Source organism: Scyliorhinus canicula, chromosome 13, assembly GCF_902713615.1.
Source record: "Scyliorhinus canicula chromosome 13, sScyCan1.1, whole genome shotgun sequence".
NCBI lineage: Eukaryota > Metazoa > Chordata > Chondrichthyes > Carcharhiniformes > Scyliorhinidae > Scyliorhinus > Scyliorhinus canicula.
In genome coordinates this window covers 50,845,688-50,873,036 of record NC_052158.1, presented here as the reverse complement: position 1 = coordinate 50,873,036, position 27,349 = coordinate 50,845,688, and the positions used below count along the sequence as shown (strand labels likewise).

General features: G+C 43.9%; 1 protein-coding gene across 1 annotated transcript in view; it reads right to left on the bottom strand.

The window, feature by feature from the left end:
- Positions 1-438: 438 nt before the first annotated feature.
- The window catches only part of LOC119975601 (probable G-protein coupled receptor 139), a 38,741-nt gene continuing 11,830 nt past the window's right edge, over positions 439-27,349 (bottom strand). Inside the window, exon 2 of the mRNA XM_038815388.1 lies at positions 439-1,349. Within this exon, the coding sequence (XP_038671316.1) occupies positions 439-1,349 (911 nt within the window). The remainder of the gene's footprint in view (positions 1,350-27,349) is intronic.

The following is a 27,349-nucleotide window of genomic DNA, read 5'->3' as shown; positions in this document are numbered from 1 at the left end:
TGATGTCAATCATGGGTCTGGGAATACACTCCGAATAATTATGTTGTGCGTGTGATTGTGAATGTACAGTGGCTGATTGTGTTGGGCATTATTTTAAAATTGAGCCATTTTGGGGACCTGTAGAATTATTTAGAAACAGTGATTTCGAAGCTGGCTGAAAAATAGAGACTTGCCAAATGTGTTGGTCAGTTGCCCTTGTGCATAAACTGACAGTTGATGATGGATGAAGGCTAGTGAATTAAAGCTGGGAGTTTCTGTTCAATAGAGGCGCCTTGGAAATCCTTGGTCCCATTGTGTAGCTGGTGTGACAGTGAAACTTCCTATCACATGCCCTGACTCCAAGATTAGAGAGGAAGGTAAGGACTACAGCAGATAAGTGCATGTGTAACAAGCACGGAGAACAACTGGATTGTATCAGAAATATATCAACTCTTGTCATTATTCAACTAATTCAACAATGAAACAGCACGGATATAGCAGCATTTTCACCAACTGTTCTCTGAATTTCGTCTGGGTCATGCAATAAATGCCAGTGTTTGTGCAGCAGCTCAGGAGCTGGAACATGAATCCCAATTCTTGCATAAAATCTGGCAAGCCAACATATCTGATTCCCATATTTCCCATTCGCTCCCAAACTGAATCCAGTAGATACATCGCCCATAACAGGATAAAGTTTGCCGAGATTATAAATAATAAAATTAAAGATTTCCTTCGACTCTTCATCTCTGGGTCACTGGGACTCTCCCCACTGCCGTGAGCCCGCAGTCTCTTGCGGGCTCTGCTGGCCTGTAATACGTGTCTGACAGTTAGAGCATTGAGTAACAGAATCAGAATAAATGGGAGAAAGGGCGTGAGGAATAAATGAAGGAGCTCAAACGCTGACATAATTGGAGAAAATGTATATCCCCCACCATGTTCAACACAAAAGTAAGGATAATTTCCTCCCCAATATATACCTTGTAACATAAAGTACCAGAAAATATCTTTCACAGTAAACAGCACAGTCACCATTCCCAGAACCACAGCTGCCGTTTTCTCTTTGCAATATTTTTCCTTTAGCTTCTGGCAGCAAATGGCCACATATCTATCAATTGTGAAAGTGACGGTGAACCAGACAGAACAGTCTGTGACTGCATAAAGCACAACAGCATGGATATTACACACACGGATAGAATCAAGAAAATCCATCAGAGGGAAATGACCTTGATGAGAAATGGGAATCTGCCTCATTATCAGATCAATGATAACAACCAATAAATCCGCCGATGCCATAGCAACCAGGTAACGTGTGACACATTTGGAGAGACCACATTTTCCCTGAGAGAGGATTATAATCGCCAGTAGATTCACTGTGAAGAAGGGAAATAAACAGGAAAATATTAGATCTAAGTAAGAAGAGCTGAGAATGTGCTCTTTTTCTAATTGGCTCTTTATCCAACTGTGGAGCAAATGCCGAATCACATTCTCCACATTAAAACAGTGAAGGATAGCTATATCCTGGGATGATACCTCATTCAAAGTGTGTGAGGTTTCTGAACTACCAAAGGGCCCATTTATCCATTTAATGCTGTCCAGTTCTGTTCAACAGTAGAAATAATTTTGAAGTTTAATGTAGTTTTTGTACATATGTACTGCACTCCAAGAAGAAAGAACTGGAAAATAAACAGAGCAGATAACAGGACTGGGCATGAAACAACATGCCCTTGCGCTGCTTCGCAGCCAGCGTCTGCAATATCTTGGCAGGAAGACCATAAGACCATAAGACATAGGAGCGGAAGTAAGGCCATTCGGCCCATCGAGTCCACTCCACCATTCAATCATGGTTGATTTCAACTCCATTTACCCGCTCTCTCCCCATAGCCCTTAATTCCTCGAGAAATCAAGAATTTATCAATTTCTGTCTTAAAGACACTCAATGTCCCGGCCTCCACCGCCCTCTGTGGCAATGAATTCCACAGACCTACCACTCTCTGGCTGAAGACATTTCTCCTCATCTCTGTTCTAAAGTGACTCCCTTTTATTCTAAGGCTGTGCCCCCGCGTCCTAGTCTCCCCTGCTAATGGAAACAACTTCCCTACGTCCATCCTATCCAAGCCATTCATTATCTTGTAAGTTTCTATTAGATCTCCCCTCAACCTCCTAAACTCCAATGAATATAATCCCACGATCCTCAGACGTTCATCGTATGTTAGGCCTACCATTCCTGGGATCATCCGTGTGAATCTCCGCTGGACCCGCTCCAGTGCCAGTATGTCCTTCCTGAGGTGTGGGGCCCAAAATTGCTCACAGTATTCTAAATGGGGCCTAACTAGTGCTTTATAAAGCCTCAGAAGTACATCCCTGCTTTTATATTCCAAGCCTCTTGCGATAAATGACAACATTACATTTGTTTTCTTAATTACGGACTCAACCTGCAAGTTTACCTTTAGAGAATCCTGGACTAGGACTCCCAAGTCCCTTTGCACTTTAGCATTATGAATTTTGTCACCGTTTAGAAAATAGTCCATGCCTCTATTCTTTTTTCCAAAGTGCAAGACCTCGCACTTGCCCACGTTGAATTTCATCAGCCACTTCTTGGACCATTCTCCTAAACTGTCTAAATCTTTCTGCAGCCTCCCCACCTCCTCAATACTACCTGCCCCTCCACCTATCTTTGTATCATCGGCAAACTTGGCCAGAATGCCCCCAGTCCCGTCATCTAGATCGTTAATATATAAAGAGAACAGCTGTGGCTCCAACACTGAACCCTGCGGGACACCACTTGTCACCGGTTGCCATTCCGAAAAAGAACCTTTTATCCCAACTCTCTGCCTTCTGTCTGACAGCCAATCGTCAATCCATGTTAGTACATTGCCTCGAATACCATGGACCCTTATTTTACTCAGCAGTCTCCCGTGAGGCACCTTGTCAAAGGCCTTTTGGAAGTCAAGATAGATAACATCCATTGGCTCTCCTTGGTCTAACCTATTTGTTATCTCTTCAAAGAACTCTAACAGGTTTGTCAGGCACGACCTCCCCTTACTAAATCCATGCTGACTTGTCCTAATCCGACCCTGCACTTCCAAGAATTTTGAAATCTCATCCTTAACGATGGATTCTAGAATTTTGCCAACAACCGAGGTTAGGCTAATTGGCCTATAATTTTCCATCTTTTTTCTTGTTCCCTTCTTGAACAGGGGGGTTACAACAGCGATTTTCCAATCCTCTGGGACTTTCCCTGATTCCAGTGACTTTTGAAAGATCATAACTAACGCCTCCACTATTTCTTCAGCTATCTCCTTTAGAACTCTAGGATGTAGCCCATCTGGGCCCGGAGATTTATCAATTTTCAGACCTTTTAGTTTCTCTAGCACCTTCTCCTTTGTGATGGCAACCATATTCAACTCTGCCCCCTGACTTTCCTGAATTGTTGGGATATTACTCATGTCTTCTACTGTGAAGACTGACGCAAAGTACTTATTAAGTTCCTCAGCTATTTCCTTGTCTCCCATCACTAGATTACCAGCGTCATTTTGGAGCGGCCCAATGTCTACTTTTGCCTCCCGTTTGTTTTTAATGTACTTAAAGAAACTTTTACTATCATTCCTAATGTTACTGGCTAGCCTACCTTCATATTTGATCCTCTCCTTCCTTATTTCTCTCTTTGTTATCCTCTGTTTGTTTTTGTAGCCTTCCCAATCTTCTGACTTCCCACTACTCTTTGGAAGTGAAGAATGTTGACCTTCACCAGAGGGCGAATGTGCACAGTCAGTATACCCACATGGTAATCAGAACCTCAAAAGGGAAGATAACATTACGGGCTATTCCACAGGAGTGGCAAACTCTGACTCTTAAATAATAGTCAGCGCATTTGCTACCGAATTAAGAGAATAGCATGTTATTTGACCAGAGTGGTCAATTCGTGATGCTGAGAGTTTAGAAAAGAGCAAAGGCAGATCAGGAGATGGGTTTGGATTAAAGGAGCTGAAGTGGAGGTGAGATCAGAACAGGGAGAGATAAAATAATCATGGTTTAGTGTAAGGCAGTCACAAACATGTGAGGATAAGAAAGAAAAGAAATAAAAGAGGAATATGAAGAAATGTAATGAAATATTGTGGTGATGAAGATGGTTTTGATGAGATCATTATTTTCTTTGTGCTCCATCTTAATCTGTAGGTTTTCTCCAATATCACTGAGATTTAGTTGGATTTACATGGACATGATCATTTCAAAAATTAATTCATGAGATGTGATCGCCACTGGCAGCGTCAGCATTTATTGCCCACCCCTATCTGCTCTTGAAGTGAGTGGCTCACATGACCATTACAGTGGGTCGGTTAAGAGTCAACAACATTGCTGTGGATCTGGAGTCACATGTAGGCCAGACCGGGTGAAGAGGGCAGATTCCCTTCCCTAGAGGGCATTAGTGAAGTAGATGGGTTATTGAGACAATCGGCAATGGTTTCATGGTGATCATTAGACTTAATTCCAGATTTTTATTCAATTAAACTTTCACCATCTGGTGTGATTTGAACCTGCGTCTCCAGGTGTCACCAGATTACTAATCCAGTGATAATCACTACATCACCACCTCCCTCTATGGAGCAAAAGGAAACACTTCCACAGATGGGAAATGATTGGACCACTTCACTAATATATGGAAAATAGGGGAGAACATGGCCAGGGGAAAAAAGCAAAGAGATTCAGAGTGAATTCACAATAGAATTACAAAGGCTGATGAGAATTGCAAAATAAAATTATGAAGAAGCAAAAAACAAATTGATGCATTTCTTAAAAGGATGTATGTTGGGATTGGAATAGAGTAACTAAAGAATGGTCAAGATAGAACCTCAGGCAGCCATAATGATGGTAGGAAGACAATAATATAATGGTAATCATAGAACTCTACAGTGCAGGAGGCCATTCGGCCTATTGAATCTGCACCGAACCTCTGCAAGAGCGCCCTACCTAGGCCCACACCTCCACCCTATTCAGCAACCTCACCTAACCTTTTTGTGAACGAAGAGGCAATTTAGTATGGCCAATCTACATAACCTGCACATCTTTGGACTGTGGGAGGAAACCGGAGCACCTGGAGGAAACCCACGCAAATATTTGTGTGGCGGCATGGTGGCACAGTGGTTTGAACTGCTACATCACAGCGCCAGGGACCTGGGTTCAATTCCGGCCTTGGGTGACTGTCTGTGTGGAGTTTGCACTTTCTCCCATGTCTGCGTGGAATTCCACCGGGTGCTCTGGTTTCCTCCCACAGTCCAAAGATGTGTAGGAATGGTGGATTATCCATACTACAATTGCTGTAAAATTGAGTAAAAAAAATGTGAGGTGGGGTTAAGGAAAAGGGTGGGCCCTGAGTGGGGTGCTGCTTCAGAGGGTCAGTGCAGACTCAGTGGACCAAATGGCCTCCTTTGGAGATTCTATGATTCTCTGGTTACTTATTAATGAGCAAGAGGCCAAAACTAATGTTTCGGGGACATGTTTTTTTTTTACCATGCCAACGATGCAGCATTGATTTAATTAATGAATATGGAATAAAATCTCATTAGTCAGTGCAGGCTTGAGGGGCCGGAGGGCATGTTCCTGTGCTGTAACTTTCTTTGTTTTTTGTTCTTTGTAATAGTGATCTTGAAACTTCCAGATTGTACTAACAATAATGTGAGGTTAAATAATGCGTCACCTGGAAGCACTGCATACTGTAGTCACTGACTATCCCTGGGAGTCCTCAATATTGACGACATATCCAATGTAGTCTTATGGCAACAAGTCAAACATGGGCAAATATATCTCATGCAGATTGTCACCTACTGCCCACACCCTCTCAGTTGATAATCACACCTCCTCATCTTGGAAGAAGAGCTGAGGATCCGAATCAACTGAATGTGCTCTGTATGGGGGATCTCAATGTGTAGCACCAAGAGTGGCTCAGTAGTGTCACTAGTGAGTCCTGGAGGACATAGTCCTAAGATGGGACCCTCGCAGTTAGTGAGAGAACCAACAAGAGGGAAAAACATACTTGACCATCCTCAACAATTGAACTGTCCAGGATGCATCTGCACAAGGTAGATAGATGTTTGTGACCACTGTTGTTGGAGGGGTGATGGTGATGGGGCGGGGAAGGGGAGTACGGCTGGTAAACAACTGGCTGGAAGAAAATGAGGCCCAAACATCTTTATAGAATCATAGAATTCCTACAGAATAAAATGAGGCTATTTGGCACATCAAATTTGTACCAATCCTCTGAAAGAGAAACTTACCTAGGCCCATTCCCATCCTATCCCCATCTTCGGACCATTGGAGGAAACCGGAGCACCTGTATTGAACCAAAGCAGATGCGTGGAGAACGCACAAACTTCACAGTCACCCAAGGCCGCAATTGAGCCTGGGCCACTATCACTGTGAGGCAGCAGTGCCACCGTGCCACCCCTATGCTAAAGGGTGGATGTTAGCAACATGTCAGCGCAATAAATAAAGCAAAAGCATTGCAAATATCTTTGGATAGAAGTGCTGAGTGGATGATCCATCTCGTCTTCATCATGAGGCCCCCTGCATCCCAGACGTCAATATTCAGCCAATGTGATTCACCCCATATGACATGAAGAAACAGATGGAGGTACTGGATACAGCAAAGCCTGAAAACCTTTCCTGCACACCGGGTGCAGATGGCAGGCTGGTGCTCCAGAAGGACATGCCCACAGAACCTTCAGGGAGTAATTATTCCCATCTCATGGAAGGGTGTGTCATCCATTCTGATTATCTACAGGAGAACTTTCCTGATATTCAGCACCTGATGGTGGCTCAGCCCCTTTTATCAGATTCCCACAATGGGAAGTATGTCCTGACCCATAGGAAGCAATTTCCTCTCATGCTCCCATCAGCACAGCTTCAGGCTACTATCAAGTGTTGCAGACACCTGCAGAGTATTCGCTGCCCGATAGTGGGTCAATGCTGTTACTTACTGTGGATTCTCATTGGAAAGAATGATGGCAAAAAGACACACTATGGGTGCCTCCCTCCCAGTCAAAAAACAAAACAAAACTATGTTGGCACAGTGGTTAACACTGCTGCCGCATGGCACCAGGTTTGAGTCCGGTCTCAGGTGACTGACTGAGTGGAGTTTGCACATTCTCACTGTGTCTGCATGGATTTCCTCCAGGTTCTCCAGTTTCCTCCCACGGTCCAAAGATGTGCAGGTTAGGTGGATTGGCCGTGATAAATTGACCCTTAGTGTCCAAACATGTGTAAATTAGGTGGATTAGGGGGTTATCGGGATGGCACTAGGTAGGAAGCGCTTTCGGTGGGCCGATGAGCCAAATGGCCTCCTTCTGCACTGTTGAGAATTTAATGAAACCCTCTCATCACGTTACAGAAACTGCCCCAGCCAATATTGGGACTACTGTGTTGGACACGGGATGTTATATGGGGCAGATACATATTTTGGTCTTGATTATATGATTGGACATCTAGACAATTAGTTTTGTTCCATTAATTCAAGGGACGTGGGCATCACCGGCTGGGCCAGTATTTAGTGCATATTCCTAATTGCCCCTGAACTGAGAGGCTTGCTGATCCAATTCAGAGGGGCAGTTCAGAGTCAGCCAATTTGCCGTTTCGCTTACATACATGCTGAACTGCTTCCCCTTTTATCCACTTGTTGCATCTTCGCAGGTTTCTAAAATACTCCAAATTCTCAGGCTTGCGACTGTTTTTAACATGATAAAACTCTCCCTTTAGTCAAAAACTATCCTTAACCTGCTGCGTGAATCATGGACGAGACCTTTTTACTGAGTTCATGGGCAGGATTCTCTGTCCCGCCTTCCCGTTTTCTGGCACGGTGCACCTGAAAAGATACATTTAGTCTCCATTGGCGAGGAGATAGGTAGAAACCATAGACGGGATTCTCCATCCAGCGATGCCAGAATTCCATATCCCGATTGGGCGGCGAATCAAAGGTCAGCCAAACATCCAGATCGGCAGTGGGCTCCCAGCGGAACGCCATGCTCTGGCGCCTCGATAGCAGCCTGAATGCAATTCAGTGGGCATGAAAATTGAACTGTAATGGCCATTAGAATCATTGAATCTCAACAGTACAGAAGGAGACCATTCAACCTATTGAGTCTGTACAGACCCTCTGAAAGAGTACTCCTCCTATCACCGTAACGGCACCTAACATGTGCCTCGCTGGGCACGAAGGGGCAATTTAACATGGCAAATTCACCTAACCACATGTTTGAACTGCAGGAGGAAGCCAGAGCACTGGAGGAAACCCATGCAGACACTGGGAGAAAGTGCCAACTCCACAGAGACAATTACCTAAGGCCGGAATCGAAACCGGGTCCTCAGAGCTATGAGGCAGCAGGGATAACTACTGTGCCACCGTGCCGCCCCTCTGAATCACCCTCCATTCAGAGGTCAGTAAGCAAAGTTTCAATGATTCATTCTCCAGCTGTGTCCAAAGCAGCTATCCGGGTCCCATTTACCTATTGATGTCAAAGCCTAACATAGGAGCAGGAGTAGGCCTTTCAGTCCATCGAGCCTGCTTCGCCATTCATTGCAATAAATCGGCTGATCGGAGACTTCAATCCCTTATGCCCACATAATCCCCATAACTCTTTATGTTATTGCTGATCAGAAATCTATCAATCTCTGCTTCAATCATACACAATGATCTTCCACGGCCCTCTGGGATTGAGAATTCCAAAGATTCAGAATGTTCTGTCAAAGAAATATGTTCTCATCTCGGTCCGAAGTGGCATCCTCCTTATTTTGAGTTTGTGTCCCTGGTTCTAGACTCCCCACCCAGGGGAAACATCTTACCTGCACCTACCCTGTCTATTCCTTTAAGTGTCAGTGGTAGGGAAATTACTGGAGAGAATTCTTCGAGACAGGATCTACTCGCATTTGGAAGCAAATGGACGTGTTAGCGAGAGGCAGCACGGTTTTGTGAAGGGGAGGCCGTGTCTCGCTAACTTAATAGTGTTTTTTGAAGAGGTCACAAAGATGATTGATGCAAGTAGGGCAGTGGAGGTTGTCTATATGGACTTCAGTAAGGCCTTTGACAAGGTCCCTCATGGCAGACGGGGTGAGCTGGCAAGATGGATACAGAACTGGCTAGGCATAGAAGGCAGAGAGTAGCAATCGAAGGGTGTTTTTCGGATTGGAGGGCTGTGACTAGTGGTGTTCCAGGGATCAGTGCTGGGACCTTTGCTGTTCGTAGCATATACAAATGATTTGGAGGAAAATGTAACTAGTTTGATTAGTAAATTTGCAGACAACACAAATAGAACATAGAACATAGAACAGCAGCACAGAACAGGCCCTTCGGCCCTCGATGTTCTGAGCAATGATCACCCTACTCAAACCCACGTATCCACCCTATACCCGTAACCCAACAACCCCCCCCCCCCCCCTAACCTTACTTTTTAGGACACTACGGGCAATTTAGCATGGCCAATCCACCTAACCCACACATCTTTGGACTGTGGGAGGAAACCGGAGCTCCCGGAGGAAACCCACGCACACACGGGAGGACGTGCAGACTCCGCACAGACAGTGACAGCCGGGAACCGAACCTGAGACCCTGGAGCTGTGAAGCATTTATGCTAACCACCATGCTACCGTGCTGCCCAAATGTTGGTGGAATTGCGGTTAGCGATGAGGACTGTCAGAGGATACAGCAGGATATAGATCGTTTGGAGACTTGGGCGGAAAGATGGCAGATGGAGTTCAATCCGGACAAATGTGAGGTAATGCATTTTGGAAGGTCTAATGCAGGTAGGGGATATACAGTGAATGATAGTACTCTCAAGAGTATTGACAGTCAGAGAGATCTTGGTGTACAGGTCCACAGGCCACTGAAAGGGGCAACACAGGTGGAGAAGGTAGTCAAGAAGGCATACAGCATGCTTGCCTTCATTGGCAGGGCATTGAGTATAAAAATTGGCAACTCACATTGCAGCTGCAGTGAACCTTAGTGAAAACATGAAAATGACTTATTGTCACGAGTAGGCTTCAAATGAAGTTACTGTGAAAAGCCCTTAGTCGCCACTTTCCGGCGCCTGATCGGGGAGGCTGTCATGGGAATTGAACTGTGTTGCTGGCTTACCTTGGTCTGCTTTCAAAGCCAGCGAATTAGCCCACTGAGCTAAACAGCCCCTAGTTAGGCCACACTTGGAGTATAGTGTTCAATTCTGGTAGCCACTCTACCAGAAGGATGTGGAGGCTTTAGAGATTGTGCAAAAGATGTTGCCTGGTATGGAAGGCATTAGCTATGAGGAGCGGTTGAATGAACTCGGTTTTATCTCGCTGGAACGACGGAGGTTGAGGGGCAACCTGATAGATGTCTACAAAATTAAGAGGGGCATAGATAGAATCGATAGTCAGAGGATTTTTCCCAGGGTAGAGGGGTCAATTACTGGGGGGCATAGCTTTAAGGTGTGAGGGGCAAGGATTAGAGGAGAATTATGAGGCATGTTGTTTACACAGTGGGTGCCTGAAACTCGCTGCCGGAGGAGGTGGTGGAAGCAGAGACGATAGTGATATTTAAGGGGCATCTTGACAAATGCATCAATAGAAAAAAGAAAAAAAGCAAAGAAAATTACAGCACAGGAACAGGCCCTTCGGCCCTACCAGCCTGCGCCGATCCAGATCATTTATCTAAACCTGTCCCCTATTTTCCAAGGTCTACTTCCCTCTGTTCCCGCCCGTTCATATGCCTATCTAGATGCCTCTTAAATTATGCTATTATGCCCGCCTCTACCATCACCGCTGATAAAGCGTTCCAGGCACCCACCACCTTCTGCGTAAAACACTTTCCACGCACATCTCCCTTAAACGTTCCCCCTCTCACCTTGAAATCATGACGCCTTGTAACTGACACTCCCACTCTTGGAAAGAGCGTGTTGCTATCCACCCTGTCCATAACTCTCATCATTTTGTAAACCTCAAACTCCGTCTCTCCAATGAAAACAATCCTAATATACTCAACCTTTCTTCATAGCTAGCACCCTCCAAACCAGGCAACATCCTGGTGAACCTCCTCTGCACCCTCTCCAATGCATCCACATCCTTCTGGTAATGTGGCGAACAGAACTGCATGCAATATTCCAAATGTGGCCTCACCAAAGTCCTATACAACTGTAACATGACCTGCCGACTCTTGTACTCAATACCCGTCCAATGTAGGTAAGCATGCTGTATGCCTTCTTGACCACTCTATCAACCTGCATTGCCACCTTCAGGGTATAACGGACCTGAACTCCCAGATCACTCTGTACATCAATTTTCCCCAGGACCCTTCCATTGACCATATAGTTTGCTCTTGAATTTGATCTTCCAAAATGCATCACCTCGCATTTGCCTGGATTGAACTCCATCTGCCATTTCTCTGCTCAACTCTCGAATCTATCTATATTTTGCTGTATTCTCTGACAGTCCTCCTAGCTATCTGCAACTCCACCAATCTTAGTATCATCTGCAAATGTGCTAATCAGACCACCTATATCCTCCTCCAGGTCATTTATGTAGATCACAAACAACAGTCGTCCGAGCACGGATCCCTGTGGTACACCTCTAGTCACCCTTCTCTATTTTGAGACATTCCCTTCCACCACTACTCTCTGTCTCCTGTTACCAAGCCAGTCCTTTATCCACCTAGCTAGTAACCCTGAACCCCACACAACTTCACTTTATCCATCAACCTGCCATGGGAAAGCTTATCAAACGCCTTACTAAACTCCATGTATGTGACATCTACAGCCCTTCCATCATCAATTAACTTTGTCACTTCCTCAAATAATTCTATTAGGTTTGTAAGACATGACCTTCCCTGCACAAAACCATGCTGCCTGTCACTGATAAGTCTATTTTCTTCCACATGTGAATAGATCCTATCCCTCAGTATCTTCTCCAACAGTTTTCCTGCCACTGACGTCAAACTCACAGGTCTATAATTCCCTGGATTATCCCTGCTACCCTTCTTAAACAAAGGGACAACATTAGCAATTCTCCAGTCCTCCGGGACATCACCCGTGCTCAAGGATGCTGCAAATATATCTGTTAAGGCCCCAGCTATTTCGACCCTCACTTCCGTCAGTAACCTGGGATAGATCCCATCCGGTCCTGGGGACTTGTCCACCTTAATGTCTTTTAAAATGCCCCAAATTTCCCCCTTCCGTATGACAATGACCTAGAGTATTTAAACATCCATCCCTCGCCACAACATCCGTCTTGTCCCTCTCCTTTGTGAATACCGATGCAAAGTACTCATTAAGAATATCACCCATTTCCTCTGAGGCCATGCATAAATTCCCTCTTTTGCCTTTCTCTAGTTACCCTCTTGCTCCTTACATACGAATAAAGGCTTTGGGATTTTCCTGAACCCTGTTAGCCAAAGATATTTCATGACCCCTTTTAGCTCTCTTTATTGCGCGTTTGAGATTCGTCCTACTTTCCCGATATTCCTCCAAAGCTTCATCAGTTTTGAGTTGCCTAGATCTTATGTATGCTTCCTTTTTCAACTTAGCTAGTCTCACAATTTCACCCGTCATCCATGATTCCCTAATCTTGCCATTTCTATCTCTCATTTTCACAGTAACATGTCTGTCCTGCACTCTAATCAACCTTTCCTGAAAATACTCCCTCATTTCAAATGTGGATTTACCCTTAAACAGCTGCTCCAAATCCACATTCCCTAGCTTCTGCCGAATTTAGTTATACTCTGCCATTCCCCAATTTAGCACTCCACCTTTCGGACCACTCTTGTCCTTGTCCTTGAGTATTCTAAAACATCAACCACCTGGCCGGGATCATTCCCAAATACCAGGTCCAGTATGGCCCCTTCCCGAGTTGGACTATTTACAAACTGCTCTAAAAAACTCTCCTGGATGCTCCTTACAAACACTGATCCATCTACACCTCCAACACTACACGAGTCCCATTCAATGTTGGGGAAGTTAAAATCTCCCATCACAACCACCCTATTGCTCCAACATTTTTCTATAATCTGTCTGCATATTTGTACCTCTACTTCATGCTCGCTTTTGGGAGGCCTGTAAATTAGTCCCAACAATGTTACTACACCCTTCCTATTTCTCAGCTCCACTCATATTGCCTCAGTGCTCGAATCCTCCATCGTGCCCTCCTTAATCACAGCAGTGATATCATCTCTGACGAGAAATGCAACTCCTCCCCCCCCCCTTCTACCCCCCTCTCTATCACTCCTGAAGCATCTATACACTGGGATATTCAGTTGCCAGTCCTGCCATTCCCTCAACCAAGTCTCAGTAAGACCAATAACATCACATTCCCAGGTACTGATCCAAGCCCTACGTTCGTCTGCCTTACCTGCTACACTTCTTGCATTAAAACAAATGCACGCAGACCACCTGTCCCTTTGCGTTCGCCAATTCTTCCCCGTCTACTCTTCCCCTTAGTCACATTGAGTTTATTATCTCGTACCTTACTGGCGTTAGTTGCTGCTTCTTTACTGACCTCTAACTTCCTAATCTGGTTCCCATCCCCCTGCCACATTAGTTTAAACCCTCCCCAACAGTAATAGGATGGGAATAGAGGGATACAGACCCAGGAAGCGTAGACGATTTTAGTTTAGACTGGCAGCATGGTCGGCACTGGCTTGGAGGGCTGAAGGGCCTGTTCCTGTGCTGCACTTTTCTTTAAAAGAAAGTGTTTTGTAGGTTTCAATGTGAATACCGCTCATTCTTCAAAACTCTGGAGAATACAGGCCCAGTTTGCCCAATGTCTCTTCATAAAACAGTCTCCCCATCTCCGGAAAAAGTCTGGTGAACCTTTGTTCCTCTCCCTCTATGGTAAGACTATCGTTTCTGAGGTAAGGGGACCAAAACTGCACCCTGTGCTCCCAGTGCTGATGAACCAAACATCTACACAATTGAAGCAAGACCTCACTACTATACTCAATCCCTCTTGCAATAAAGGCTAACGTTGCATTTGTCTCCTGACTACTCATCTGGCTTTGTTTAAAAAAAAAACAAACTTAAACACTTTAGTATCTGGTCGGCATTTTATTTTTAACAATGAATGAGACACATTTTGCCAGCTGTTTCCAACACAACCAAACCATCTTCAATCAGCAGTCATTCACTGGCCTGTGGACAACACAAACGGTTCATCTCCTATCATTGACCTCTGTCCATCAAAATGTGTAATGTTTTTGCTCAAAAGCCAATGGCCAATAAGCGTTGGCAGTGTCCCTTTACCAGACTGTGTCAAAGGCAATATTCCTGACTCCATTCACAGGTCCGTAAAAATGTCTGTGTCTCAAATATTTGCCCGTGACCAACGCAATCTGTCAGTGTAAATTCATAGCCCCACATCCAACACAATTGATCACATGAATAATGACTGAATGGTTACTTTGGGTATGGGTTAGTGAATTTTGATGGACCATTTGAGTTGAGCTGGAGAATTCCAGCTGCAAGTTTGTTAACCAAATAAACTAAATCAATAAACCTTGGGATAAATTTAAAAGGCAGTTCCTTAAAGTGATGCTGCATCAATGTGGAAAGAATCTCAAAGGAAACTTGAAACATCAAAACAAAATGTAATTAAATGGGTCAATACGCACCCCAGATCCCAGGGTGCTCACTGGGCAGGACTCCAAGTTTGTAATGGGCATACCCTGCTGATAAAGAGATGACCTATTTGTTGAATTCACCAGCCAATGCAAAAGAACATTTTTCAGTTTACAGTCACTGCATTGTTTGCAAACTTTCAAATCAAATCATTTGTGGGCTGTGAGCATCAATGCAATATGACCACAGGACTGTAAATTCACACTGACATTGAGTTATGTATGCGTCAGTGGATGGTGACTGACCATTTGTGTTTTGCAGGGAGTGGTGAATGCAGAGAGACGGGTGAATGTGGGATAATGGATCCTGGTGGGCATGGCCTAATAATGGCAGATTTTTTTGCATCGAAATATGGGTTGGTGAAAATAGGCTGTGTCATTGCATCAATGTAAGTCAGCAATTGAAGACTGACTGTCCTTGTGTTGGTCTTGGACTGCTGAATGCAGTCTGGTCATGGGCCACCAAGTGCTGTCTAACTGAATGTGTTTGCAATTAGGCGGTGAATGTAAAGGGATAACATATATATACATATATATATATAATATATATATGTATATCACTTTCAGGGGATTCCCATCCCTAATTGCCTTGAACAGACCTTGCTAGGTCATTTCAGGGAACAGTTAAGAGTTAAGCAAATTGCTGTGGGTCTGGAGTCATGTGCAGGCCAGACCAGGTAAGGGCGGTAGATTTCATTCCCGAAAGGGTATTAGTGAAACAGATGGGTTTTTAAAAATGACAATTGATGATAGTTGTATGGTCACCATCACTGAGACTGCCTTTGTATTCCAGATTTATGTACGGAATGTAAAATCCATCAGGTACCATGGTGGGATTTGAACCCTAGAGTAGTAGAGCACAGCAGCAGGAATAAGCAATTCAGTACCTGAAGTGCTCCGCCATTCAGTATGATCATGGCTGATCAAATTTCGGCCTCATAGCGACCTTCCTGCCAGCTTCCCATATTATTCATTCCGCTACTAATTGAAAACGTATCTAGGGTCAGTGCATGGGCTGTCTAGCCTCCCTCTACATTGTAGGGATTCTATGGTTCTATCTTCTCTTTAAATTTGCTTAGTGTTCCACCTTCCATAGCACTCTGGGTAATGAATTCCAACAATTCACAACCCTTTGAGTGAAATGATTCCTCCTTATTTCTGTTTTAAATCTGCCACCCCTTAGCCTAAACGTTTGGCCTCTCGTATACACTGTCAATGCTCTTTAGTATCTTATATACCTCAATTAGATCTCCTCTCATTCCTCATTCTTATCTCCAGCAAGTATAGGCCTAAACTGCTCAATCTCTCTTCATAACCCTTCATCCCTTGAATCAATCTGGTGAACATTCTCTGAACTGCCTCTAATGCATTTACATCCCTCCTCAAATAAGGGGACCAAAACTGTACACAGTACTCCAGGTGCGGTCTCACCAATGCCTAGTACAGTTGCAACAATAATGCCCTACTTTTATACTCTATGCCATTAGCCATAAATGCAAAATTTCCATTTGCCTTCTTTATTACCTGGTGCACCTACTAACTTTCTGAGATTCATGCACGAGGACATCCAGATCCCTCTGTGCCGAATCACTCTGAAGTGTCTCTCCATTTAGTTATTAAGTTTCTTTTTTATTCTTCAACCAAAATGGATAACTCATACTTATCCATATTAAACACCATCTGCCAAATTATGACCCACTTACTGAACATATCTACATCTATTTGTAAATTTATTATTTCCTCATTGCAATTTACTATCCCACCTATTTTAGTGTAATCTTGCAAATTTGGCTTGAGTACTTTCTATCCCTGCATCCATGTCATGAATACATATTGTAAATAGTTAGATAGATAGAATAGATAGAACAGTACAGCACAGAACAGGCCCTTCGGCACTCGATGTTGTGCCGAGCAATGATCACCCCACTTAAACCCACGTAACCCGTATCCCAACAATCCCCCCATTAACCTTACACTACGGGCAATTTAGCATGGCCAATCCACCTAACCCGCACATCTTTGGACTGTGGGAGGAAACCGGAGCACCCGGAGGAAACCCACGCACACACAGGGAGGACGTGCAGACTCCACACAGACAGTGACCCAGCCGGGAATCGAACCTGGGACCCTGGAGCTGTGAAGCATTGATGCTAACCACCATGCTACCGTAAGGCCCCAGTTGGGGCTTGAGTACCGAACCCCATGAGTTACATCTTGCCAACCAGAAAAAGAACCATTTATTCCGACTCTCTGCTTTCTGCCAGTTAGCTAACCCCTATCCCAATTAATAAATTACCTCATATCCCATGTAAACTTACCATGTATTAACATTTTGTGCAGCACTTCATCAAATGCATTTTAGAAGTCCATACATACTACATCTACAGGACGTCCATTATCCACTTGGCTCATTACATCTTTGAAGAACTTCAGCAAGTTAGTCAAACTCGATTTACCCTTCGTAAAACTGCTAACTGATGGATTGCATTTTGAATTTTTAAATGTCCTGATATAAATGTTCCTTAATAATGGATTCCAGCAATTTCCCAATGACAGACAACTAATTGGTCTATAGTTTCCTACTTTCTGCCTCCTTACCCTTTTGAATAAGTATGTTACATTAGCATTTTCCCAATCCACTGGAACCTTTCCTGCATCCAGAGAATTTTGGAATATAACCAATTGATTCACTATCTCCGTTGCCCTGTCTTTATGATCCTGGGATGCAGGCCACCAGGCCTTGGGAACTTGCTGGCCTTCAATCCCAATAGGTTCCCCAGTACTTTTTAATGTATCGATGATGATTGTTCTAAATTCCTCCCTTTCTATTACCTCTGCATTGCCTGTTGCTATTGGAATGGTTCTAGTCTCCTCCACGATGACAATTGAGACAAAATATTAATTTAGTGACTCTGCCATTTCTGTGGGTTTCCCGTTATTAACTCCCAGCTTTGTCCTCTAAGGGACCAATGTTTGACTTTTCATATACTCAGATAATGTTTTTCAATCCATTTTCAATCCATTTTTATATTTACCTGCGGCTCTGGATTACTAGACAAGCGACATGACCAGTATAGTAACTTTGGCCCATTCCAAGCAAATCTGCCCAAGAAGGTGTGCTCGTGAATTCAGAATGAATAATAGGCCAAATATACACCGAATAAAGATAATTGGTGAAGATAGAATTATGGATATTTCCAACAAGACATCAGCCCGTATTTTCACATCCAAAAAATATATATCTCTGACTGGTCAGCTCAAAACTTAAGAGGAAAGTGATATCTGGGGATTCTTGGTTCCATTCAGGTAGATGTGGTTGTGCAGAATGTTCAATCAGAACCCACAGTTAGGGATGATGATCAGGGCAGCCATAGATAAGTGTCTGTGTAGCAAACACTGGAGAACAGTTAGATTGTGGTATGTGGTTTGGAAATACATCAACTCTTCTCATTATTCAATTCACTCAACGATGAACAAAAAACAATATTTTCACTGTTTTCTTCCACTCATCTCTGAATTTAATCTGGGTGATGGCATACACTCCAATGTTTGTGCAGCAACTCAGGAGCTGGAGCATGACTCCTATTTCTTTGAAAAAGTGGGGTAGTACCACAGAATAGTACCCCATAAGAAACATTCGATCAAATACTGCGTCCACCAGAAAAAACGCCCACATCAGTATGAAGTGCCATGAGATAGCGAATAGCAGAATGAGGGCTTTCTTTCGGCTCCTGGCCTCTGGATCAATGGAAGTCTCCCCACTGCTATGAGTGCGGAGTCCCCTGCAGTCTCGGCTGGCCGCCAAAATGTGTCTGACAGTTAAAGCATTTATCAGCGGAATCAGAAGAAATGGGATCACGAGATTGAGGATAAAATGAAGGAACTCAAACGCTATAACTAGTGTAAAGACCAGATTAGGTCGGTAGTAACAATAATAAGGATAATTTTCCACGAAATAATAACCTGATAATATAAAGTACCAGTAACTATTCTTTAATATACATAGCAAAGTGACTGTTCCTAAAACCACAGCCGCAGTTTTCTCGGTGCAAGATGTAACTTTCAACTTCTCGCAACAAATGGCCACAGATCGATCAAAGGTGAAAGTGACGGTGAACCAGACAGAACAGTCAATGGCTGCATAAAGCAGGATGGCATGGAAATTACACACATTGATGGGAGATAGAAAAATATAAAACAGATCAGTGTACCAACTATAAACACTTGGGATCTGCCTCATTATCACATCAAGGATAGTAACCAATAAATCCGCTGCTGCTTTGGCAAGCAGGTAACGAGTGACACATTTGGAGAGACCACAATTTCCCCGAGAAAGGACCACAAGTGTCAGAACATTCACTGCATAGAAGGGAAATAGACAGGGAAATGTTAGATCCAAGTAAGAGCAGAAATTGTTTTTTCTCATGACTGCTGAACATTTTCATTGTTAAGACAGCAAAGGATTGCAATTTGCTGGAATGAAATCTCATTTAGAGTAGGAATGTTTGAGGCCTGTAAAGTGGCGAAGAACTGGTTCATCCCTTTTCTGAACTCCAGTAATGATCACCATTATCAGTGGACATATTTGTGAAGCAGAATATGATGTGTGGACTCTGGCAGTGTACTCCAAAAAGTGAAAACTCACATGCGAGAGAATAAGTTAACAGGGCTGTGTACAAGAGGGCATTAACGCCCTTGCACTATAACCCAGTTTGGAACACCATGGAAGGATGTGAAGAATGGTGCTGTACCAGAAGCAGAACAAACAACACATACTATATTCCCATAATAATCCTACATTGAAGAGGGAAGATAAAATGAGTGGTTATGGAGAAGTAATGGTAGACTCTGCTACTCTCCAATAATGGGTAGCACATCACTGCAATTTGAGAAAAGCACATTTTGATTCAACCAGTGTGGTTGAATCAGGGGCCTGAGAAGAGGGGCAAAGGTTGGAGTAGGGAGGAAAAGATTGGCTTGGTTAACAGAGACAGACAGAAAGAGAGATGTTCGGAAGAGATAAGATGAGAAAGGATTAGAAAAAGGGATAGTGAGATTTGAGGGAGGGGAAATTATATGAGCAGAAGGAAAGAAATGGAGGAGGTGGAGAAAAAATGAGAGTGTGTGGGTAAACGAATATGCAAATTAAATGAAAAAGATTTATATTTGGAATATTCTGGGGGTAGTAATAACCTTGAGTGTGTTCATTGATTATTTCCCACCATCCTACAATTCCATGCTGCATATTTTGCTGCTGAAACATTATTGAGACTCAGTTGGATAAACAGTTGGAACCCCTCTCTGTCACTCAAGGAGCCACATCCAAAGATGGGAAATGTTTGGATCATTCCACTGAGAATATGGACAACAGAAGAAAGTGTAATGTTGTTCATTATTCAGGGATTAGCATTGAAGTCAAATAGAATTATGAAGGCAAAGGGCCAGTAGGAAATACAATGAACATATTACGTAAAGGAAGTCTCTTTTGTGTTGAAAATACGGAATGCCTGACTTGAATGTGGCCAGTGAGACAGGAACACAAGAATTAGGAGGAGGCCATTCAGCTCATTATGGCTGCTCCACAATTCATTAACACCATGGCAGATCTGACTGCAGCCTCAACTCCAGTATCTTGTCAGTCTTCCATAATCCTTGACTCCTTTGTCGATGAAGAACTGTTAACTCAGCCTTTAATATATTCAAAGACCCAGCTTCCATGGGGGGGACAGAATTCTGCCGACCAATAATTTTCACAGGGGGGTTTTCACAGTAACTTCACTGAAGCCTACTTGTGACAATAGGTGATTTTCATTATTATTATTATCCTTTGAGAGAAGAAAAACGTCACCTCTTTTCCATCTGAAGTGGGGGCCCATAATTTTGAACTTTCTTGTCTCTGAGTTCTAAACTCCTTCACAAAGGGAGACAAACTCCTATAGTCCACACAATACAGTGCCCTCACAATCTTATAGCTGACAATAATGTCAATTCTCATTTCTTTAAACTTCAGTAGGTATATGCCCAGCCCACTCAATTACTTTCACATTTGAATTGGGATGGCATTCTATGAACTGCTGACGATGCTGTTACAACACCATGGCATAGTTTGTGGTCAATTCCAACCCCATTTGACCTGGAGTTACAACACAGGTGAAGTTAGATTATTTAAAATACCCAAAGTCCTCGGTTGAGCCCAATAAACTACAGTCTCAAGGTTTGTAACTTTCACGCACGTAACCTTTTATGATGTACAGTATTATAATTGAAATGACATAAACTGTAACTGACTATCTAATAGCCATTTCACAACGCCCCCCCCCCCCCACTTCCTAACCCTACCCCCACTCTACATACCGACACACACACAGACCATGCAGAGGGGAAAGGGTGGTGGAAAGGGAAACAAAATATTAATAAAAGGAAAAGGGTCTATGATGCTCTGGAATGACTTCCTGTCCATGGCTGTTTTTAGTTCAGACATTTGTTTTGATACTTCCATCCTTCGAGACTTGAGATGGTTTTCACTGGCAAGATTGTCTACTTTCTCTGCAGACGCCGCATCATTTCAAATTCACAGCAAAGATGTGCCAAGCACACTGCTTTCAGAACAATAAAGCAGCTCTTTAATTTAAGCAGCAAGAGAGAGACAGCGTCCATTTCCTTTCCAAGATCTAAACACTTCTGCCAAGTCATCTCAGAAATAATCATGCTGGAACCAATCATTGACCATTGTCAGACAGCACACTGCCGTTGGCCTATCCCAAACACAGTGGGGAACACAGTGTCCTGAGAAGCAAGCTGTTTCAACTTCGAGTCTTCTGCTTAAAGAGACATCCTGATTATTGGTCCATGAACCAAAATAATAAAATAACATAAAAGAAAGGGAACAAAGGAAATAATCAGGAAGGACACTTATATACCACTCCCTTAGAAGAATGAAATGTCAATGCAAGGATATGTCATCACAAGGTATGTGACACAAACCACAAAATAAACATCCACTTATCCCTCCTTTCCCACACGGAAGTATCCCCAAGTTTCGTATCTGCCACGACTCAGCAGTTAAACGCATGACAATGCATCCGCATTATTACAGTCCATTCCAGGAATGTGCACAATTTCTATGTTGAAAGACTTAAACAATAAACTCAAACAGAACAATCTTGCTTTTCGTGTTTTAAATATTTCCACAAACGGAAGCGGATTATGGTCAAGTTTTTCTGATCATGCCGGACATGAAGTTCAGAATTTCACTGGTCCAGGACCAATGCTAAGGCTTCGATCTCAATGGTGGAATACTTCTTTGGCAGAGGCCTCTCTATTCCTGACTCATAATTCTGTAGTAACACTGTGCCATATAATTTCCCCTCCCTCAAATCTCACTATCCCTTTTTCTAATCCTTTCTCATCTTATCTCTTCCGAACATCTCTCTTTCTGTCTGTCTCTGTTAACCGAGCCAATCTTTTCCTCCCTACTCCAACCTTTGCCCCTCTTCTCAGGCCCCTGATTCAACCACACTGGTTGAATCAAAATGTGCTTTTCTCAAATTGCAGTGATGTGCTACCCATTATTGGAGAGTAGCAGAGTCTACCATTACTTCTCCATAACCACTCATTTTATCTTCCCTCTTCACTGGCATCCATAGCCATTTTAAAGGGTTTGGAAAAATCATGGGTAGACCAATATGGCCCTCAATTTCTGAAAAGCTGTTTGGCATCCTATGGACCACATCATTTTGCTTGTTTCTGCAATACATTCTATGATTCTATGATATGATTAGTCAAAGGTACTGCTATGGTACTAACTTTAGGAACAAATTAGAACAAGCATATGCCTAGGAACTTCATAATCTCCTGTTTTGAGTGGGAAAGGGGAAAGCCAGTAACGTCCTTTCCCTGGTTGTCCCACATCGTGCCCCATGTAGATCACTTTTGCTTTGGCAAACTCACTTCTGGCCATATTGATGATTAAATCGGCCAAAGTACCATAAGACATGGGTGCAGAATAACGCCACTTGGCCCATCGGGTCTGCTCTGCCATTCATTCATGGCTGTTACTTTTATCATCCCCATTCTCCTTCCTTCTCCCCATAACCCCTGATCCCCTTATTAATCAAGAACCTATCTATCTCTGTCTTAAATACACTCATTAATCTGGCCTCCGCAGCCTTCTGCGGCGAAGAGCTCCACAGATTCACCACCCTCTGGCTGAAGCAATTCCTCCTGATCACTGTTTTAAAGGATCGTTCCTTTAGTCGGAGAGTGTGCCCTCTAGTTCTGGTTTTTCTGGCTAGAGGAAACATCCTCTCCACATCCACTCCAGCCAGGCCTTGCAGTATCATGTAAGTGTCAATTAGAGCCCCCTTCGTCCAACTAAACTCCAGCGAGTACAGTCCTAGAGTCTTCAACCGTTCCTCATATAACAAGTTCTTCATTCCAGGGACCATTCTTGTGGACTCCTGTGGACCCTTACCATGGCCAGAACATCCGTCCTTATATATGGGGCCCAGAATTGCTCGCAATATTCGAAATAGGGCCTGACCGGAGCCTTTTGCAGCCTCAGAAGTACATCCCTGCTCTTGTATTCTAGCCCTCCCGACATGAATGCGAACATTGAATTTGCCTTCCTAACTGCCGACTGAACCTGCACGTTAACCTGAAGAGAATCTCGTACAAGGACACCCAAGTTCCTTTGTGCTTCTGATGTCCTAAGCATTTCCCCATTTAGAAAATAGTCTATGTCTCCATTCCTCCTTCCAAAGTGCATAATCTCACACTTTCCCACATTGTATTCCACCTGCCATATTTGTGCCCACTCTCCTAGTCTGTCTAAGTCCTTCTGCAGCCCTCCTGCTTCCTCAATGTCGTTAACTTCTTTAATTGTAGTACCATTACATCTAACTCCAGCTTCTCAATCTCAAACTGCAGGGCAAATTCTATCACATTGTAGTCACTGTTCCCTTCACCTTTAGTTCCCTAATCAAGTCTGCCACATTACACATCACCAAATCCAGAATTGCCTGTTCCCTAGTAGGCTCTGTCACAAGCTCCTCCAAATAACCATCTCTTAGACATCCCAGAAATTCCTGCTCTTGGGAGCCACTACCAACCTGATTTCCCCAGTCCACCTGCATATTGAAGTCCCCCATGATTATTGTAATATTGCCTTTTTTCTATGCCCTTTCTATCTCCTGATTTACTTTCTGCCCCACATCCTGACTAATGCTTGGGAGCTTATACATAACTCCAATCAGGGTCCTTTTTACCTTTGCGATTCCTCAAGTCTACCTACAGAGATTCTGTGCCTTCTGATCCTATATTGCTTCTTTCTATCGCTTTAATTTAATTCCTTACTAACAATGCAATCCTGCCCCCTTTACTCATCTGCTTGTCTTTTCGATAGGACACATATTCTTGGATATTTAGATCCCAGCCCTGATCCCCTTGCACCCACGTGTCTGTGATGCCCACAACATCATACCGGCCAATTTCAATGTGCGCCAACTGCAGTTGTTTAAACAACTCCTCCAATTATCCTCCTTCCATGTGTCACTGTAAACAACCACACAGTTCAAATAGACCATACAGTTAGCCACAGCAGCCACGACTTGATGCATGAGTCCTTGAAATTTAGCTGGTTAATTTTAAAATCCAATCGGCATCACTTTACACTGATACAATCCCCTTGGACAATCCCCTTGGAGTCACAAACACAGATATCTCTTCAGCACTTGGCGTTAAAGTAACATGCCAGTGTCTCTTTGACAAGTTGATTTTCGAAATTCAAGAGGCACTGCTTACCCAATCGATACAGTCCTCTAACTTGGGAATCAGATGCAAATCCATTTTGGTGATGGCATTGACCTTCTCACTAGTCTATAAAGAACTGTGTTGTCCCAAATGGCTTCGATCCGAACATGACCAGCGAACTTCAACTTCAGGATGAATGCGTGGCTTGAGAGGTTCTGAAGGAGGGAGGGGTTCAGATTTTTGGGTCATTGGGGGAGGTGGAACTACTACAAATTGGACGGTCTACACCTGGGCCGGACTGGAACCAATGTCCTTGGGGTGCTTTTGCTAATGCTGTTGGGGAGGGTTTAACCTAATGTGGCAGGGGGATGGGAACTGAATGAGGAGGTTAGTGGACAGTAAGGAGGTAGTAACTAAAGCCTGTAAGGTACTAGATCGTGAAGTCAGCGTGACTGAGGGGAAGAGTAGGCAGGGAGCAGATCATGAAAGTAAAGGGACTGGTGGTCTGTGGTGCGTTTGTTTTAATGCAAGAAATGTAGTAGGTAAGGCAGATGAACTTAGGGTTTGGGTTTGAGAGTATGATGTTATTGGTATTACAGAGACTTGGTTGAGGGAACGGCATGATTGGCAACTAAATATCCCAGGATATTGATGCTTCAGGCGGGATAGAGAGGGAGGTAAAAGGGGTGGAGGAATTGCATTATTGGTCAGAGAGGATATCACAGCTGTGCTCAAGGACGGACTATGGAGGACTCGAGCAGTGAGGCGATATGGGCAGAGCTCAGAAATAGAAAGGGTGCGGTAAGAATGTTGGGGCTGAACTACAGACCTCCCAACAGCGAACAGGAGATAGAGTTACAAATATGTAAACAGATTATTGGAAGATGCAGGAGCAACAGGGTGGTGGTGATAGATTTTAATTTTCCCAACATTGACTGGGATACACTTAGTGTCAGATGTCTAGATGGAGCAGAAGTTGTCAGGAGCATCAAGAGGGTTTTCTAGAGCAGTATGTAAATACTCCAACTCGGGAAGAGGCCATACTGGACCTGGTGTTGGGGAATGAGCCAGGCCAGGTGGTTGAAGTTCCAGTCGGGGATTACTTTGGGAATAGAGATCACAAATCTCTAAATTTTAGAATACTCATGGGAAAAGACGAGAGTGGTTCTAAAGGAAGAGTGCTAAATTGGGGGAATACCAACGGTACCAAAATTCGGCAGGAGCTGGGGAATGTGGATTGGGAACAGCTGTTTGAAAATAGAACCACATTTGATATGTGGGAGGCTTTTAAAGACAGGTTGATTAGAGTGCAGGACAGACATGTCCCTGTGCAAATGAGGGATAGAAATGGCAAGATTAGGGAACCATGGATGACAGGTGAAATTGTGAGACGAGCTAAGAGGAAAAAAGAAGCATACGTAAGGTCTCGGCGACTGAAGGCAGACAAAGCTTTGGAAGAATATCGGGACTGTAGGACTAATCTGAAATGAGGAATCAAGAGGGATAAATTAGGATTATTTTCATTAGAAAGACAGAGGTTGAGGGGAAACCTCATTGAGGTCTGCAAAATCATGAGAGGTATAAACAGGGTAGATTGCAAGAAGCTTTTGTCCCAGAGTGGGGGACTCAATTACTAGGGGTCACGAGTTCAAGGTGAGAGGGGAAAAGTTTAAGGGAGATATGCGAGAGGGAGAGGATGGTGGGTGCCTGGAACGCATTGCCAGTGGAGGTGGCAGAGACGGGTACCGTAGCGTCATTTAAGACAGATACATAAATGGACAGGAGGCAGAGGGATATAGATTCTTAGAAAATAGGTGACAGTTTTAGATAGAGGATCTGTATCGGCTCAGGCTTGGAGAGCCGAAGGGCCTGTTCTGTGCTGTAATTTTTCTTTGTTCTTTGTTCTGCTCTTACTCAGCTCAATTAAATGATACTCAAACATAAATTGCATTTTTACTTCTAGCCGAACCAATTTCTGTGAGGTTAGTCGTGTGATAATATACACATAAGTATATGATGGTGCAAACACAGACTGACTGACACATTGAACGACCAATCAACACACAGAACACAGCAGCCAAGCACCAGACAGGACACGGCCACCATAAAGCCAGAGGGCACTAGTTTTCCCACTCTCTTGGAATGCAGCATCTGAGACAGCCAGAGCCCGTGAGCAGCAACATGAACATCCACCATGTGGTAGCAATATAGTCTGGTCAGGTTAGCCTCAGGTCTCCAGTCAACTCAGCATAGTGTCAACCCACAGTTCAAGTATGTTTAACAGTTCATAGTTCAATAAAATAGAGCTGCATTTCTACAAGTGCTGGAAGCCTGTCTCTCTCAATGCTATGGACACAGTCTTCGCAGACCCAGCTTACCCAACACATCATGGTACCAGTGCGTGATGTTAGAGTTTGGCAGACCTACCCTGAGATAGTCTGCCTTTCACCAGCGATCAGCCATCCAGTAATATGGACAGCGTCCGCCCTTCCCCGCCGCTCCGTGTCGCCGGCAACCTCGGTGCCAACTGGAAGATTTTTAAGTAGAAGTTTCAGCTGTATCTCGAAGCCACCAACCTCGAAGCCGCGTCAGATGCCAGAAAGATCGCTCTCTTTCTCTCCACGGCCGGGGACCACGGCATCCACATTTTTATCTCGCTCACATTTGCTGAAGGTGAGCACAAGTCCAAGTTCTAAACAGTCCTGCTCAAATTCGACTGCCACTGTGTCATCGAAGTCAACGAGAGTTTTGAATGATACGTGTTTCAACAGTGTTTGCAGGGTAAGGATGAACCTTTTCAATCATTCCTAACCCATCCTCGCATCCTCACGCAATCCTGTAATTGCGGCTCCACCTGCGGCTCCATAATCTGGGACCAGATCGTTTTTGGGGTGCACTCAGACCCCCTACGCCAGCAGCTCCTTGAAGTGAAGCAGCTTACCCTCGATATAGCCAGCAAAACCTGCGTTCTGCATGAGCACGCTACTAACCGGTACT